This window comes from Bos indicus x Bos taurus, chromosome 8, assembly GCF_003369695.1.
Source record: "Bos indicus x Bos taurus breed Angus x Brahman F1 hybrid chromosome 8, Bos_hybrid_MaternalHap_v2.0, whole genome shotgun sequence".
In the NCBI taxonomy this organism is placed as follows: Eukaryota; Metazoa; Chordata; class Mammalia; order Artiodactyla; family Bovidae; genus Bos; species Bos indicus x Bos taurus.
In genome coordinates this window covers 28443379-28459161 of record NC_040083.1, presented here as the reverse complement: position 1 = coordinate 28459161, position 15783 = coordinate 28443379, and the positions used below count along the sequence as shown (strand labels likewise).

The 15783-nt window shown below is 36.9% G+C and overlaps 1 protein-coding gene across 6 annotated transcripts in view; it reads left to right on the top strand.

Moving 5' to 3' along the window:
- Positions 1-15783, top strand: part of CCDC171 (coiled-coil domain containing 171) — a 341520-nt gene that overhangs the window by 58932 nt on the left and 266805 nt on the right. For 5 of the 6 annotated variants that reach the window (XM_027549190.1, XM_027549191.1, XM_027549192.1 and 2 more), the window contains one exon: positions 9627-9719. The exons of the other annotated variant lie outside the window; for it this stretch is intronic. In XM_027549190.1, coding sequence (XP_027404991.1) covers positions 9627-9719 — 93 coding nt within the window. The remainder of the gene's footprint in view (positions 1-9626; positions 9720-15783) is intronic. 6 annotated transcript variants of the gene reach the window in all.

Sequence of the window (15783 nt, the reverse complement as noted above, 5' to 3'; positions counted from 1 at the left end):
TGTCTGTTCTCATTCTCCTCTTCTCCCAACCTCTCATCCTAAAAAGACATTAGTCACCTTCTGGTTCTATAGCCTGTTCTGGACATTTCATATTAATAGAATCATATGATACGTGGTCTTCTGTAAGTTTTTTCACTTAGCATGATGTTTTTAGGATCCGTCCATGTTGTATTACGTATCAGCACTTTATTCCTATTACGATATATATATGAGATCACGCTTTGTGTGTCCTTTCACCGGGAGATAGACACTCATGTTGTTTTCGCTTTTGGACTATTCTGGATAATGCCTCTGTGGACATTTGTGTGCAGTGCTTTGTGTGGACGTGTCTTTGGTCTCACCTTGGAGTGGAACTGCTGGGTGACATGATAACGCTGTTTTTAACTTTTTGGGAAACTGTCAGACTGTTTTACACAGTGATAGTACTGTTTTTCATTTCCACCAGCAATGTATGAGGGTTCCAGTGTCTTCAGATGCTCACCAACACTTGTTATGATCAGTATTTCCAACTGTAACCACTTTAGTGGATGTATAATGGTATCTTGTGGTTTTGCTTTGCATTTCTCTGATCACTAACGATGTTGAATATCATTTCATGTGCTTATTGGTCATTTGTTTATCATTGGGGAAATATCTATTCTGGTCCATTATACATTTAAAAACAAAAAATTTGGGGACCAGCACCAACTTTCAGCTGGTAGTAGATGCTCCCCTCTCGCACTTGCAGGTAAGCCCCCCTGTTTTCAGTCCAGACAGCAGAGCTCTTTCGTGCCCTGGGGCAGCGACAGGGAAACCGAAGAAAAAGAATGGCCAGCTGTGGCAGAGGTGCAGGGGGAGCGCTGTCTGGGCGCCGAGCTCCCCTCTCACCCACAAAACAAACTTTTTCACCCGTTCCTCGCGGAGGAGCGCCGAGTCCTGGTGCGCTGGAGCCGAGGGTCGGACCCATTATACATTGTAATGAGTTATTTATGCTCTGTGATTGTAAGATGTTAGTAATAAGGAAAATGGGGTATGGGTTCCTTATTATTAATGCCAAATATGAACTTGGCAAAGAAAAATTACTTATACTCTTATCATATGTGGTCTTATTTTATATAAGGCTAAAGGAAAAAAATTGAAAGTGAGATTATATTTTAAGTAATATTTTTAGCTTGTTTTTTGTGCTGAAAATTGTTTTCGAGGCAGAAGACTCAGAAAGTATAATCATATTTTATATAATCATTTTTAATATGTGTTTGTAGATAGCCTATTAGAAAAGAATTAGAACAGGGTTAAAGTTCTAAATATACTTAGAATTAAAAAAATCATTTAGAAGTCACTTTAGGATGCTATAAAAGTCTGTGGTCATCACTAAAAACATTTTAATTGCCTCTAGGTATGAAGAAGTGCTAGGTAACAGTGATTTTTGTGGGTAAGATTCTTGATAAGTCAATTTTGACTCAATTGAGGAAATGTCTAATGCCAACCTTTAGGATTTGTTTTTGGATAACTCAGAATTGATTTTTTTCTTGTAAAATGCTTACTTGCCCCAATGTCTTATTTTTAAACTGATTAATGTTGTAAATATAAAACTGTTTTAGGCTAGTTTTACAGTGAGATTTTTCTTAGCTACTCTGTGGATACTTTTGATAATCCCAGGTCTCTGCTTTTGGAGAATTTGAAGCTTTGAGGGTGTCCAAAGAGTTTCTATTTTTATTCTATTTTTAATAATTTTCTAAATGGACTTTGCCAACAAAGGTCCATATAGTCAAAGCTGTGGTTTTTCCAGTAGTCATTTATGGATGAGAGAGTCAGACCATAAAGAAGGCTGAGTGCTGAAGATTGACACTTTTGAACTGTAGGGCTGGAGAAGACTTGAGAGTCCCTTGGACAGCAAGGAGATCAAACCAGTCAGTCCTAAAGAAAATCAACCCTGAATGTTCTTTGGAAGGACTGAAGCTCCAAAACTTTAGACAAGTGATTCAAAGAGCCAGCTTATTGGAAAAGACCCTGATGCCAGGAAAAATTGAGGACAGGAGGAGAAAGGGTGACAGAGGATGAGGTGGTTGAGTGGCATCATTGACTCAATGGGCATGCGTTTGAGTAAACTCTGGGAGATAGTGAAGGACAGGGAAGCCTGGCATACTGCAGTCTGTGGCTCACAAAGAGTCAGACATGACTGAGTGACTGAACAACAAAGTACACAAGTATAGTCCTTTCACTTATCTGTAATTCTTCATGTTTAGATACCTTACAGATTTTTGCTTTATATTTAAGTGAATGTATTTTATATTGGCTGTTTGACAAGATGATGATATAATGAAGGAGAAGTTAAATTTCTAGAGAGCAGTTTATGCTAGTTTTACATTCTATTACGACTGTGCGAGTGAGCACACATGCATGGAGTCATTAAGAACTAGTAATTCTAGGTACAACACAGAGATCAAATTGCCAACATCCACTGGATCATCGAAAAAATGAGAGAGTTCCAGAAAAACATCTACTTTTGCTTTATGACTACACCAAAGCCTTTGACTGTGTGGATCATAACAAACTGTGGAAAATTCTTAAAGAGATGGGAATCAGACCACCTGACCTACCTCCTGAGAAATCTGTATGCAGGTCAAGAAGCAACAGTTAGAACTGGACATGGAACAACAGACTGGTTCCAAATAGGAAAAGGAGTCCGTCAAGGCTGTATATTGTCACCCTGCTTATTTAACTTATATGCAGAGTACATCATGTGAAATGCCAGGCTGGATGAAGCACAAGCTGCGATCAAGATTGCTGGGAGAAACATCAGTAACCTCAGATATGCAGATGACATCACCCTTATGGCAGAAAGTGAAGAAGAACTAAAGAGCCTCTTGATGAAAGTGAAAGAGGAAAGTGAAAAAGCTGGCTTAAAACTCAACATTCAGAAAATTAAGATCATGGTATCTGGTCCCATTACTTCATGGCAAATTGATGGGGAAACAATGGAAACAGTGAGAGACTTTATTTTTTTGGGCTCCAAAATCACTGCAGATGGTAACTGCAGCCATGAAATTAAAAGACAGTTGCTCCTTGGAAGAAAAGCTATGACTAACCTAGACAGCATATTAAAAAGCAGAGATGTTACTTTGCCAACAAAGGTCCATCTAGTCAAAGCTGTGGTTTTTCCGGTAATCACGTATGGATGTGAGAGTTGGATTCTAAAAAAATCTGAGCGCCAAAGAATTGATGCTTTTGAACTGTGGTGTTGGAGAAGACTCTTGAGAGTCCCTTGGACTGCAAGGAGATCAAACCAGTCAATCCTAAAGGAAATCAGTCCTGAATATTTATTGGAAGGACTGATGCTGAAGCTGAAACTCCAGTACTTTGGCCACCTGATGCGAAGAACCGACTCATTGAAGAAGACCCTGATGCTGGGAAAGATTGAAGGCGAGAGGAGAAGGGGATGGCAGAGGATGAGATGGTTGGATGGCATCAATGACTCAATGGGCATGAATTTGAGCAAGCTCTGGGAGTTGGCGATGGACAGGGAAGCCTGGTGTGCTGCAGTCCATGGAGTTGCAAAGAGTTGGACATGACTGAGTGACTGAACTGAACTGAACTGAATCAGTGTTATTTTTAAAAAAGGATTAATATAAAATCAAATAATAGTAAAGAGCAAAATTGTTGAAATTTTAATTTAACAGAGCACATTATTTAATGTCAGTAATAGCAAAGTAAATTAACTAAGATAATAGACATTTACCCTAATAAATGATTTAAATTTTAATGAAGCTTTAACAGTTACATTTCATGAAAAGGTGATTTTTTTTATGTGCCTGGGCTAAAGAAGTTTATATATATGTGGCTTAATCTTCTTAACATGGATCAATGGTTTCTTAGATTAAAAAAAAAACAAAACAAACTCCCAATCCAATTTTCTGAATGTGGTGCTGGGTACCAGAGAACCAAGGGAAAAGTGAACTGGAAAAAGAAATATCCGTAGCTTTTATAAATCTCTTTACAACTAGGGGAGGTTTTTTTTTTTTTTATCATGGGAAATAAGCTTAAGTCAATAAGAAAAGAGAAAAGAGAAGATGCAAACCTAGTTTTGAGAGAACTGAAGAATCTCATGAAGATTATAGAGGAGAGAGAGCAGTGTTTGCAAATAAATTCTGAGTTGCTCCTGTCAGTCGTATTCTATATTATGGTAAAATAAAGAAGGGTAGAGTGTAGCTTTTTCCTTTATACGTACACTATACTCAAGTGAAAAAGGAAAAGAAAGTGGGTCTCACCTTTCATATTGTCCATGAAAAGAACCTTATATGAATCATCTTTTTAAAGGCATCATGTGTTTGTAGAAATGATTTTTAAACACTTATTTGTGTTGATTACCAACTATAAATGATAAGTAATGAAATCACCTGGGTTATATACTATTGTGCTTATATGTAGTATACATTTTTGTATCTATGTTCATAATGGATTTTAAAACCGGAAATTTTAAAGTAAAGATGATTTTAAAGATGCTAAATTAATTTATTACCCTGCCGATCAGAATTTGTGGCTCTTATTCTGTTCCTTAGAGATTTTGACTTTTTAAGATATCTTTTTTGATAACATAAAATACTTTGAGATCTTCAGTTTAAGGACTCCAAGTATAGTAACTAGTCTTGATTTCCCCCACACAGGTAGTATTATAGTTAATTGTTAACGCACATATAATATACTATTTACAACCACTAAAATATATATACTTACCTTTAAAGTAACCATTTTAGAATTAATCAACCCATTGGAATCATCTTGAAAATGGATTATTACTATATTGGTTACGTCTAGAAGTATTCATTAATGGAAAATATCAGGTGATAAAATCTGAAAAAAAGTTAAATAAACAACCACTTTCTATTTACACAGCTATTGACATTCTGGGGTAAACTTTGTACAGCTGTTTTTTGGAATCAGAACTGTATAGCACACTACTGAAAAATCTCTGATTAGCAGGTACTTGTGTGATATTTCCTCCCTTATTTTTCTTGATGTCCATTTTAATAGACTGCATGTCATATATGAAGGTTTTTCTGCTTGACTGATCCCTTTAAGTTCGTATATAATCCTCAAGACTGGGTATACTTGAGGAGGCAAGAATGTATAATAATAGTAGGAACTGTTTTTGCCCAGTCTCTCAGCAAATTCATTGTATGCATGTTTTCATAACTTTTGTGAAACTTTGGAGCGGACCTGTAGAATCCATGGGAGCAGATGTGATGTGGAGAACAAATGTGGACTGGATGTGTTTGGTTAGTTCTGCTGCTGAACTGGAATTGGCTCAGGTCCTGTGTTATGATAGAATAACGTTTTCTGTGTATGTTACCTTCTTCAAAGAATGAACACTCACTTTTCTTAAGTGGAGCAGATTATCTAATTGGGTTTATTGTGATTAATGAGATATAAATCATAAAATTTAAAAAAAAATTGGGTACAATGAACAGTAGAATTTACTGGAGTAAAAATCTCTTGGCAGTATATTGAAGTCAGAAAGGATGTGAAAACCAGCTAATAAATGATAAAATATTTGATCATTTTTTGTCACATAAAGAACTCCGGTGTTCATAGTATTAGGGAACAGACAGTATATAGTATAATCTTTGTATTACAAGCAAACTTCTATATAAATTTGCTGGTGGCATATATGAATTTGTGTTGGATTTTGTACTTTGATCTGAATTGTATTATTCTTTCTGCTCTTGCTTTGCTGATTATATTAGGATGGGAGACTAATGGGAGTCAGATTATGATTGTTAGTTCTCTAGGTGATACTGGAGAAAAATATTTGTGAACAGCAAGTTGATGGTCCTCTAGCACCCTCTGCTGGACATAAGAATTAATTCACCAGACTAGAAGATTAAAAAAAAAAATTTTTTTTGTTAGAAGGGAATGGCTACCCACCCCAGTATTCTTGCCTGGAGAATTCAGTGGATCGAGCAGGCTGGCAGGCTACAGTCCATGGACTTGCAAAGAGTCAGACATGACTGAGCGACTAACATTTTAATTATGTCTGTAAACAAAATGCACTCTTTGAAGAAATTTGTTTAAAGATATGAAGATTTTTTTTTTCTGTCTTTACTGATTATTTTAGTAATAATAAACAGTTTATAAATTTTTCTTCTGCATGTTTCATTTAAAATAGGAAAGTATGAAATGTGATCTCTGGTTTATTATTTCAACCTGTTTGATTTTGGTTTAGGACTTTTGGAGTGTGTGTGTATGTGTTAGTCTCTCAGTCGTGTCCTACTCTTTGTGACCCCATGGACTGTAGCTCGCCAGGCTCTGCTGTCCATGGGATTCTCCAGGCAAGAATACTAGAGTGGGTTGCCATTGCCTTCTCCAATTGACTTTTGGAGTAAAATCAGGTAAATTAATATGACAATAGTACATGAAAAATGAAGACTTGTTGACTCTTATCACGGAAACACTGAATAGTCTGTATTTTAATAAAATATAACACTTGATAAAATTATGTGGATGCCTTTTGAATATGAAAGAATATTTTAATATTATTAGACTGGTTTCTTCTATTTGCCCTCTTAGCTTTTTGCCTGTTTTGATCTTTATTCTCAATGTCTGTGGATTATTTTCTTGACACTGGTTAGACTTCTTCTGGCTTGCAGAACCTAACACAACTATTTTGAATATTGAGAAAGTTGACTTTAGTTCTTCAAGGACAGGGACTTCATCTTGTGGCATTACATTAAAAGAAATTTTTTTTTTTTACTAGTGTTGGCCCAACCTAGGGTAATACTGATTTTAATCTGTCTAGCCATAAGAATCTTTCTGCTCTAGTATATACCATGCTCTATACCAACAAGCAGTGGAAATCCCTTGTTCTAAGGATTCAAAGTCAGCATTGAGAGGAACTCTTTAACAGAAATCAAGAAGCTGGACATATACGGCTGTCACTTCTTTGAAATGTCATTAGTTCTTGCAGTTAAGGATTCTTTTTATTTTTTTATTGAAATATAATTTATGTATCATTGACTACACCTTTTTAAAGTATGCAACTCAGGGTTATGAAACCATTACTGCTGTCTGACTCCAGAATATCCTTATCACTCCAATATGAAACTTTATGCCCATTAGCAGTCAGTGCTCATTCCTCCCTTCCCATGTCTCCAGCTACTGGAAACAACTTTCTGTCTCTGTGGATTTGCCTGGTTTGCCTATTCTGGCCATTTCATATAAATGATGTTATTTAATATGTAGTTTTTTGTATCTGGTATCTTTCACAACGTACGTTTTCAAGGTTAATCTCTGTTGTGGCATGTGTTAGTACGTGGTTCCTTTTTAATGGCCGACTGATATTCCCTTGTATGGATATACCATGTTTTATTTATCCATTCATCACTTGATGGGCACTTGGGTTGTGTTTTTTTTTTCCACCTTTTTGTGTTTAGATTCTGAACTGTAGCAGACATTATGGGAATATGCTTTGCTCAAAGAAAAGTATAGTCATTTCTTCTCCACTGCTTGATTAGTTTTTAGATTATGCTGTTTTTATGTATGTCCTTTCTGGTTGTGATATGTTACCAGCTGTATGTGCAGAAAAAGAAAAGACAGGAGAAAAGAGGAAAAATCAAATCAATCAAGCCAAGCATTTAAAAAACCTTCAGCTAAGGCTAAATGATAGAGTAAGTAAAATGAATAGAGACATTTCTAGCCCAAATTTTATCTAAGAAAGGAAATTAAATTAGTAGCGTCTTTCTCTGTTACTGATGAACTGTCTGACAAAATCCTAGGTGTGGCTCTTCTTTACTAGTATCATCCTGAGACACGTGCAGCATGGTGGTCCCATAGCCTAGTCCCACAGCCCTAACTAATAAATTGGACTTTGTCACAATGAAAGCTTCTATATGAAACACTCTGACATTAAGGAATAAAAAGACAAGCTGTAGACAATATTTGGGAGTGCTACGGCTGACTGCCAAGTCACTTCAGTCATGTCCAACTCTGCGACCCCATAGATGGCAGCCCACCAGGCTCCCCTGTCTCTGGGATTCTCCAGGAAAGAACACAGGAGTGGGTTGCCATTTCCTTCTCCAATGCATGAAAGTGAAAAGTGAAAGTGAAGTCGCTCAGTCGTGTCTGACTCTTAGCGACCCCACGGACTGCAGGCTCCTCCGCCCATGGGATTTTCCAGGCAAGAGTACTGGAGTGGGGATATTTGGGAGTAAATATTTGCAAATCACATATCCAACAAATGACTTGTATCCAGATTATATAATAAATTCTCAAAATTCAATAATAAGAGAAAAAACAACCCAATTAAAAAATGAGGGAAAGATTTAAGCAGAAACTTCAACAGAGAAGATGTACAGATGGTAAGTAAACATATAAAAGACAATAACCCGGTGTACGAGACAGCAAAAGAGACACTGATGTATAGAACAGTCTTATGGACTCTGTGGGAGAGGGAGAGGGTGGGAAGATTTGGGAGAATGGCAATGAAACATGTAAAATATCATGTAGGAAACGAGTTGCCAGTCCAGGTTCGATGCAGGATGCTGGATGCTTGGGGCTGGTGCACTGGGACGGCCCAGAGGGATGGTATGGGGAGGGAGGAGGGAGGAGGGTTCGGGATGGGGAACACATGTATACCTGTGGTGGATTCATTTTGATATTTGGCAAAACTAATACAATTATGTAAAGTTTAAAAATAAAATAAAATTAGAAAAAAAAAAGATGCTCAGTGTCATTAGTTATTAGGAAAATGAAAATTGAAACTAAAATGAGATGCCATTATGTTCCTATTTGAATGTCTAACCCTGGCCCCCAGATAACTCAAAAGATGACCATGCCACCATGGTCAAGTGTTGGTGAAATTGGAAACTCAATTTGCGAAAGAGTTTGGCAGTTTCATAAAACATTAATGTACACCTACCATCTGACCCAGTCATTCTGTCCCTCACTGTTGACCCCAGAGAAACAGAAGATAAAGATTTATACACAAATGTTCATAGCAGGTTGGTTTGTATAGCCCAAACTGAAACAATTCAAATGTCCATCAGTTGATGAACTGAGAAACCAGTTGTGATGTATCAACACAGCGGAATACTTTAACAACAAAAGGTAAACTGTTAATATGTGCAACCACATGGATGAAGTGAATAATTTTGTGAGGAGAAAGAAGCCAGACAGTAAAGAGTGTACACTCTATGATTCAATTTATATTGAACTCTGGAAAACAGGAAATGATCTGTAGTGACTAAAAGCAGATCATTGGTTGCTTGAGGATGTGGGTGAGGTGGCAAGGGCGTGGATGAAGAGATTACCAAGGGATACAAGGAATCTTTTAGGGGTGATGGAAGTATTTTTCTCTCTTGATTATGGCAATGATTTTGTGGGTGTGTATATATATATACCACACACACACAACTTACCAAGTTCTACACTTTCATTATGTATAATTTATTATATGTAAAGTATTACTTAGTGAAGAAAAAGAAGGCAAGCTTTGGAGGATTTTTCCTGAGCATGATTTTTACAATATGACTTTTACACTCTTGCAAATAAAAAAACGAAGCTATAGTAATTTAAAGTGTTAACTACAATGTAGTGGCCTCTATTCAATTTAAATACCAATGTTTATGAGTTTAAACTTTTAATGTTTTCAGGCAACTACTCTGAGAGTGAGGAAATTAGAAGAAAATATTGAAGCAGAAAGAGCAGCACATTTGGAATCGAAATTTAATTCTGAAATTATTCAGGTACAATGTAAACAACATTTTTGTGTGGATCTTATTAAGCTAGGAAAAACAGCATTATGTTCAGAGAGCCAAGGTGTGCATTTTGAGCAGGTAACATATTGATGAGACCCATATTTTTCTATTTACTATAAAGATATAGTTGATGATAGTCTTTATTGGAGAGGAGCTGGCACTCTACACCCCACAGACTGAATCTCACCCACGATGTGTGCTTGTGAAGTTTTATCTTGTGTGTGGTGGCTTTTGTGCTGCATTGGCAAAGTGGAGTAGTTTAACAGAGACCTCACAGTCTGAAAGTCTAATATGTTTGCCATCTGGCCTGTTACAGGAAGATTTGCTCATAAGAATGTTCTTTTTATCAACAGTCATGGCATGATTTCTTTTTGAAACCATTTAAAAATATGCACTTTTATATTGAGAGCTGAAGCTATAAAGGTGAATGAGCTCCTTTTGGGACTTAAACATTCCATTACCAGAGATCCTATGTACCTCTATGCTGATATAAAGGTAGAAATATGAAATCCTTAAGTGCTATGGGAGCATAATAAAGAGAAGGAGTAAATCTGAGAGGAGACTTGAGTGAAGGCATCTTAAGGAAAGTGTCCTTTTCCCTAGGGCTTACAGAACGAAAAGGAACTTGGAAGATTAGTAAAGGCATTTTGGCTGCAGGTTGTCAGGTACTGCCGTGGACCACGTCTTACCTGCAGCCTTTGTTGTAAATAGTTTTATGTAAAGTTGTGTTAAGTTGAAGTTCTGGGGACTTTTCTGTATGTTTCTTTCCTTTTCAACACAAGGTGTGCAGGTTCAATCCTTGGTAGGGGACCTAAGATCCCACGTGCCTCGTGGCCAAAAAACTAAAACATAAGATAGAAGCAATATTGTAACAAATTCAATAAAGATTTTAAAATTAATTCCACATAAAAATAAATCTTAAAAAAATCCCAGGTTCCATCATTTAATTTGGATTTAAAAAAAAAGACTTGGACTCTTCTCCTGTATTAAAATTTAATTTATAGGATTTGCAGAGTTTTATCTTAGTATTTAAACAGGTCTTAATGTGAGATGCAACTAATTTCGTAAGAATTTTATAATTTTTTTTTTTACTTTTATCTTTAATGAAATGCCTTTTACTCGCAAAATTCTTAGGCCTATTTATTTGAGTGCACCTGTATGTAAAGCAAATTTATGTACGTTAAGCTTTTTTTTTTTAGAAAAAATGATTGAATTCCTCAAAATAGCATTAATAAGCAATAAGGCTGAACTTAATTCATGTAAGAAATTGAATTCAAATTTAAGTTTTGCATAATAGTTGTATAACCAGTTATATATAGTTCTTAGTTGTAATAATGAAAATTGTTACATGTATATTTTCACTCATATAGTTAAAAATTAGCATTTGATACTCAGTACTATAGCTTAGAAAAAAACCAAAAATGTATATTTGAATCATATATTTATAAATATTCACATTCTATTGTTTTCCTCTATTTCTTTGCATTGATCGCTGAGGAAGACTTTCTTATCTCTCCTTGCTATTCTTTGGAACTCTGCATTCAAATGGGTATATCTTTCCTTTTCTCCTTTGCTTTTTGTCTCTTTTCTTTTTATAGCTATTTGTAAGGCCTCCTCAGACAGTCATTTTGCTTTTTTACATTTCTTTTTCTTGGGGATGTTCGTGATCCCTGTCTCCTGTACAGTGTCACAAACCTCCGACCATAGTTCATTACGCACTCGGTCTATCAGATCTAGTCCCTTAAATCTATTTCTCACTTCCACTGTATAGTCATAAGGGATTTGATTTATGTCATACCTGAGTGGTCTAGTGGTTTTCCCCACTTTCTTCAATTTAAGTCTGAATTTGGCAATAAGGAGTTCATGGTCTGAGCCACAGTCCACTCCCGGTCTTGTTTTTCCTGACTGTATAGAGCTTCTCCATCTTTGGGTGCAAAGGATATAATCAGTCTGATTTCGGTGTTGACCATCTGGTGATGTTCAGGTATAGAGTCTTCTCTTGTGTTGTTGGAAGAGGGTGTTTATTGTGACCAGTGAGTTCTCTTGGCAGAACTCTGTTATCCTTTGCCCTGCTTCATTCTGTACTCCAAGGCCAAATTTACCTGTTACTCCAGGTGTTTCTTGACTTCCTACTTTTGCATTCCAGTCCCCTATAATGAAAAGGACATCTTTTTTGGGTGTTAGTTCTAGAAGGTCTTGTAAGTCTTCATAGAATCATTCAATTTCAGCTTCTTCAGCATTACTGGTTGGGGCATACACTTGGATTACCACGATATTGAATGGTTTGCCTTGGAAACAGAGATCATTCTGTCGCTTTTGAGATTGCATCCAAGTACTGCATTTTGGACTCTTTTGCTGACTATTATGGCTACTCCATTTCTTCTAAGGGATTCCTGCCCGCAGTAGTAGATATAATGGTCATCTGAGTTAAATTCATTCAGAAAATTAAGATCATGGCATCCGGTCCCATCACTTCATGGCAAATACATGGGGAAACAGTGGAAACAGTGGCTGACTTTATTTTTCTGGGCTCCAAAATCACTGTGGATGGTGATTGCAGCCATGAAATTAAAAGACGCTTACTCCTTGGAAGGAAAGTTATGACCACCCTAGACAGCATATGAAAAAGCAGAGACATTACTTTGCCAACAAAGGTCCGTCTAGTCAAAGCTATGGTTTTTCCAGGAGTCATGTATTGATGTGGGAGTTGGACTATAAAGAAAGCTGAGTGCCGAAGAATTGATGCTTTTGAACTGTGTTGGAGAAGACTCTTGAGAGTCCCTTGGACTGCAAGGAGATCCAACCAATCCATCCTAAAGGAGATCAGTTGCGGGTGTTCATTGGAAAGACTGATGTTGAAGCTGAAACTCCAATCCTTTGGCCACCTGATGTGAAGAGCTGACTCATTGGAAAAGGCCCTGATGCTGGGAAGGATTGAGGGCAGGAGGAGAAGGGGACGACAGAGGGTGAGATGGCTGGATTGCTTCACCAACACAATGGACATGGGTTTGGATAAACTCCGGGAGATGGTGATGGACAGGGAGGCCTGGCGTGCTGTAGTTCATGGGGTCGCAAAGAGTTGGACACGACTGAGTGACTTAAGTTGTTGTAATTAATCACCATCTTATCATAAACTGTTAAAAAGTTAAAAATATGCTTGAAGTATTCTGTTATTAAATTTGTTTAGATATTATGTCATAAAAATGAGAAAGCAGATTTGGAAGAGCTGACTCAGAATTGTCTGTCTAGTTTTCTTCAGATTGGTTTATCATTTGTGATTGAATGTACATATTTTCTGAAAGAACAAACCAATGTAGGTAGAAGAAATATTTTCTAGACATGTCATTTTACTTATAAACACTGGATTTAGACATCAGTCAGTTCAGTCATTCAGTTGTGTCCAACTCTTTGCAACCCCGTGGACTGCAGCATGCCAGGCTTCCCTGTCCATCACCAACTCCTGGAGCTTGCTCAAACTCATGTCCATCGAGTTGGTGATGCCATCCAACCATCTCATCTTCTGTCATCCCCTTCTCCTCCTGCCTTCAATCTTTCTCAGCATCAGGTCTTTTCCAAAGAGTAAGTTCTTCACATCAGGTGGCCAAAGTGTTGGAGTTTCAGCTTCAGCATCAGTCCTTCCAATGAATATTCAGGATTGATTTCCTTTAGGATTGACTGGTTTGATCTCCTTGCAGTGCAAGGAACTCTCAAGAGTCTTCTCCAACACTACAGTTCAAAATGTCAGTTCTTCAGCACTCAGATTTCTTTATGGTCCAACTCTCACATCCATACATGACTAGTAGAAAAATTATAGCTTTGACTAGACAGACCTTTGTTGTCAAAGTAATGTCTTTGCTTTTTAATGTGCTGTCTGGGTTGGTTAGAGCTTTTCTTTCAAGGAGCAAGCATCTTTTAATTTCATGGCTGCAGTCACCATCTGCAGTGATTTTTGGAGCCCAAGAAAATAAAATCTGTCATTGTTTCCATTGTTTTCCTGTCTGTTTGCCATGAAGTGATAGGACTGGATGCCATGATCTTAGTTTTCTGAATGTTGAGTTTTAAGCCAACTTTTTCACTCTCCTCTTTCACTTTCGTCAAGAGGCTCTTTAGTTCTTCGCTTTCTGCCATAAGGGTGGTGTCATCTGCATATATGAGGTTACTGATGTTTCTCCCAGAAATCTTGATTGCAGCTCGTGCTTCATCCAGCCCTGCATTTCACATGATATACTCTGCAAAGAAATAAGCATGGTGACAATATACAGCCTTGATGTACTCCTTTCCCAATTTTGAACTAGTCTGTTGTTTCATGTGCAGTTCTAACTAATGCTTCTTGACCTGCATACAGATTTCTCAGGAGAAAGGTCAGGTGGTCTGGTATTCCCATCTCTTTAAGAATTTTCCACAGTTTGTTGTGAGCCACATAGTCAAAAGCTTTAGTGTAGTCAATGAAGCAGAAGTAGATGTTTTTCTGGAATTCTCTTGCTTTTTCTGTGATCCAAAGGATGTTGGTTTTTTGATCTCTGGTTCCTCTGCCTTTTCTAAATCCAGCTTGAACATCTGAAAGTTCTTGGTTCACGTACTTTTGAAGCCTGGCTTGGAAAATTTTGAGCATTACTTTACTAGCGTGTGAAATGAGTGCAACTGGGCGGTAGTTTGAGCATTCTTTGGCATTGCCTTTCTTTGGGATTGGAGTGAATACTGACCTTTTCCAGTCCTGTGGCCACTGCTGAGTTTTCCAAATTTGTTGGCATATTGAGTGTAGCACTTTCACAGCATTATCTTTTAGGATTTGAAATAGCTAAGCTAGAATTCTATCGCCTCCACTGGTTTTGTTCATAGTATGCTTCCTAAGTAAGGCCCACTTAGTACTCCAGCATATCTGACTGTAGGTGAGTGATCTCATCATTGTGGTTATCTGTGTCATTAAGATCTTTTTGAGTATATTCTTCTATAGATTTAGATATAACAACAACAAAAAATTAAGTTTGAAAGATCAAATTTGAAAATGTACAAAGCCATATCTAGTCTACTACCTTAGTTTAATGTAAGAGAACAAATATTTCAATTGAAGTATTTTTGGATAATTATTGTTGGTGATTATTATTTGTATGGATTTATTTATGCAGCGTTTCCCAGGCTTCCTTTCTTGGTGAGTTCATTTTTCCTAATCGGGTTGTCTTTTGCCATGCCTGGAAGGCTTGTGTCCTGCAGAGTTCCCTTGGGCCTGTTACTGTGACAGGATGCACTTGCCACATTGTGCTACTCTGTCCTCTCCTAACAAGAGCTAAGACTATGTACTTTCATGATAATTGTATCATTATAATTGTATACATGATAATTGTATCATATATCATGAGCATTGGCTCATTGCCTGGCAGGTATTAAGTACCTAATAAATATTTATCTAAACACTTAGTAAATAATTAGTATGTATTTATATTTAATGATAAATACATGTTAATATTAAATAGATATTGTCCCATTAGATCTTTGTAGCCACCCTGTAGAATCTGTATATTCTTTTTTGTTATTATTTACTGTTTACAGGTGAGGACCCTCAGGCGTTTGGAGTTTAACATGCCAGAGGGCACTTAAGTTTATTTGTAGAGCTGTGACTCAAACCTGAGTCTTATGGTTCTAAAGCACATTTTCTGTCTAGTTTAAAGCACTTTTCCTCCTATCTCTCTCCTTTTTTGAGCTTTAGCAAACTATTGTTTTTATTCTGAACTTAATTTTCTGAAAAAATAAAATATCTATGTCGTTCAAAAATCAAAACAAAATTAAGTGGTCAAAAATTTATTTAATTCTTGTCCCTCCTATTGTTTACCTCACTTGCCTGCTATCTTTCCTTGTGTTTTTTCCCTCCAAAATACAGCATACTACGTATGATGATCTAGACTTTGCTCTTCCCAGTATATGTTAACACTACATAGAGAACCACATGGAGAACTTTCCAGAAGTTGTCTCGTTGCCTTTTTACAGCTATAAGTTATTCTTCTATGGATGTGCACTTTATCTATTCTACTGTTGGCAGGAAATCTAGATTATTCTC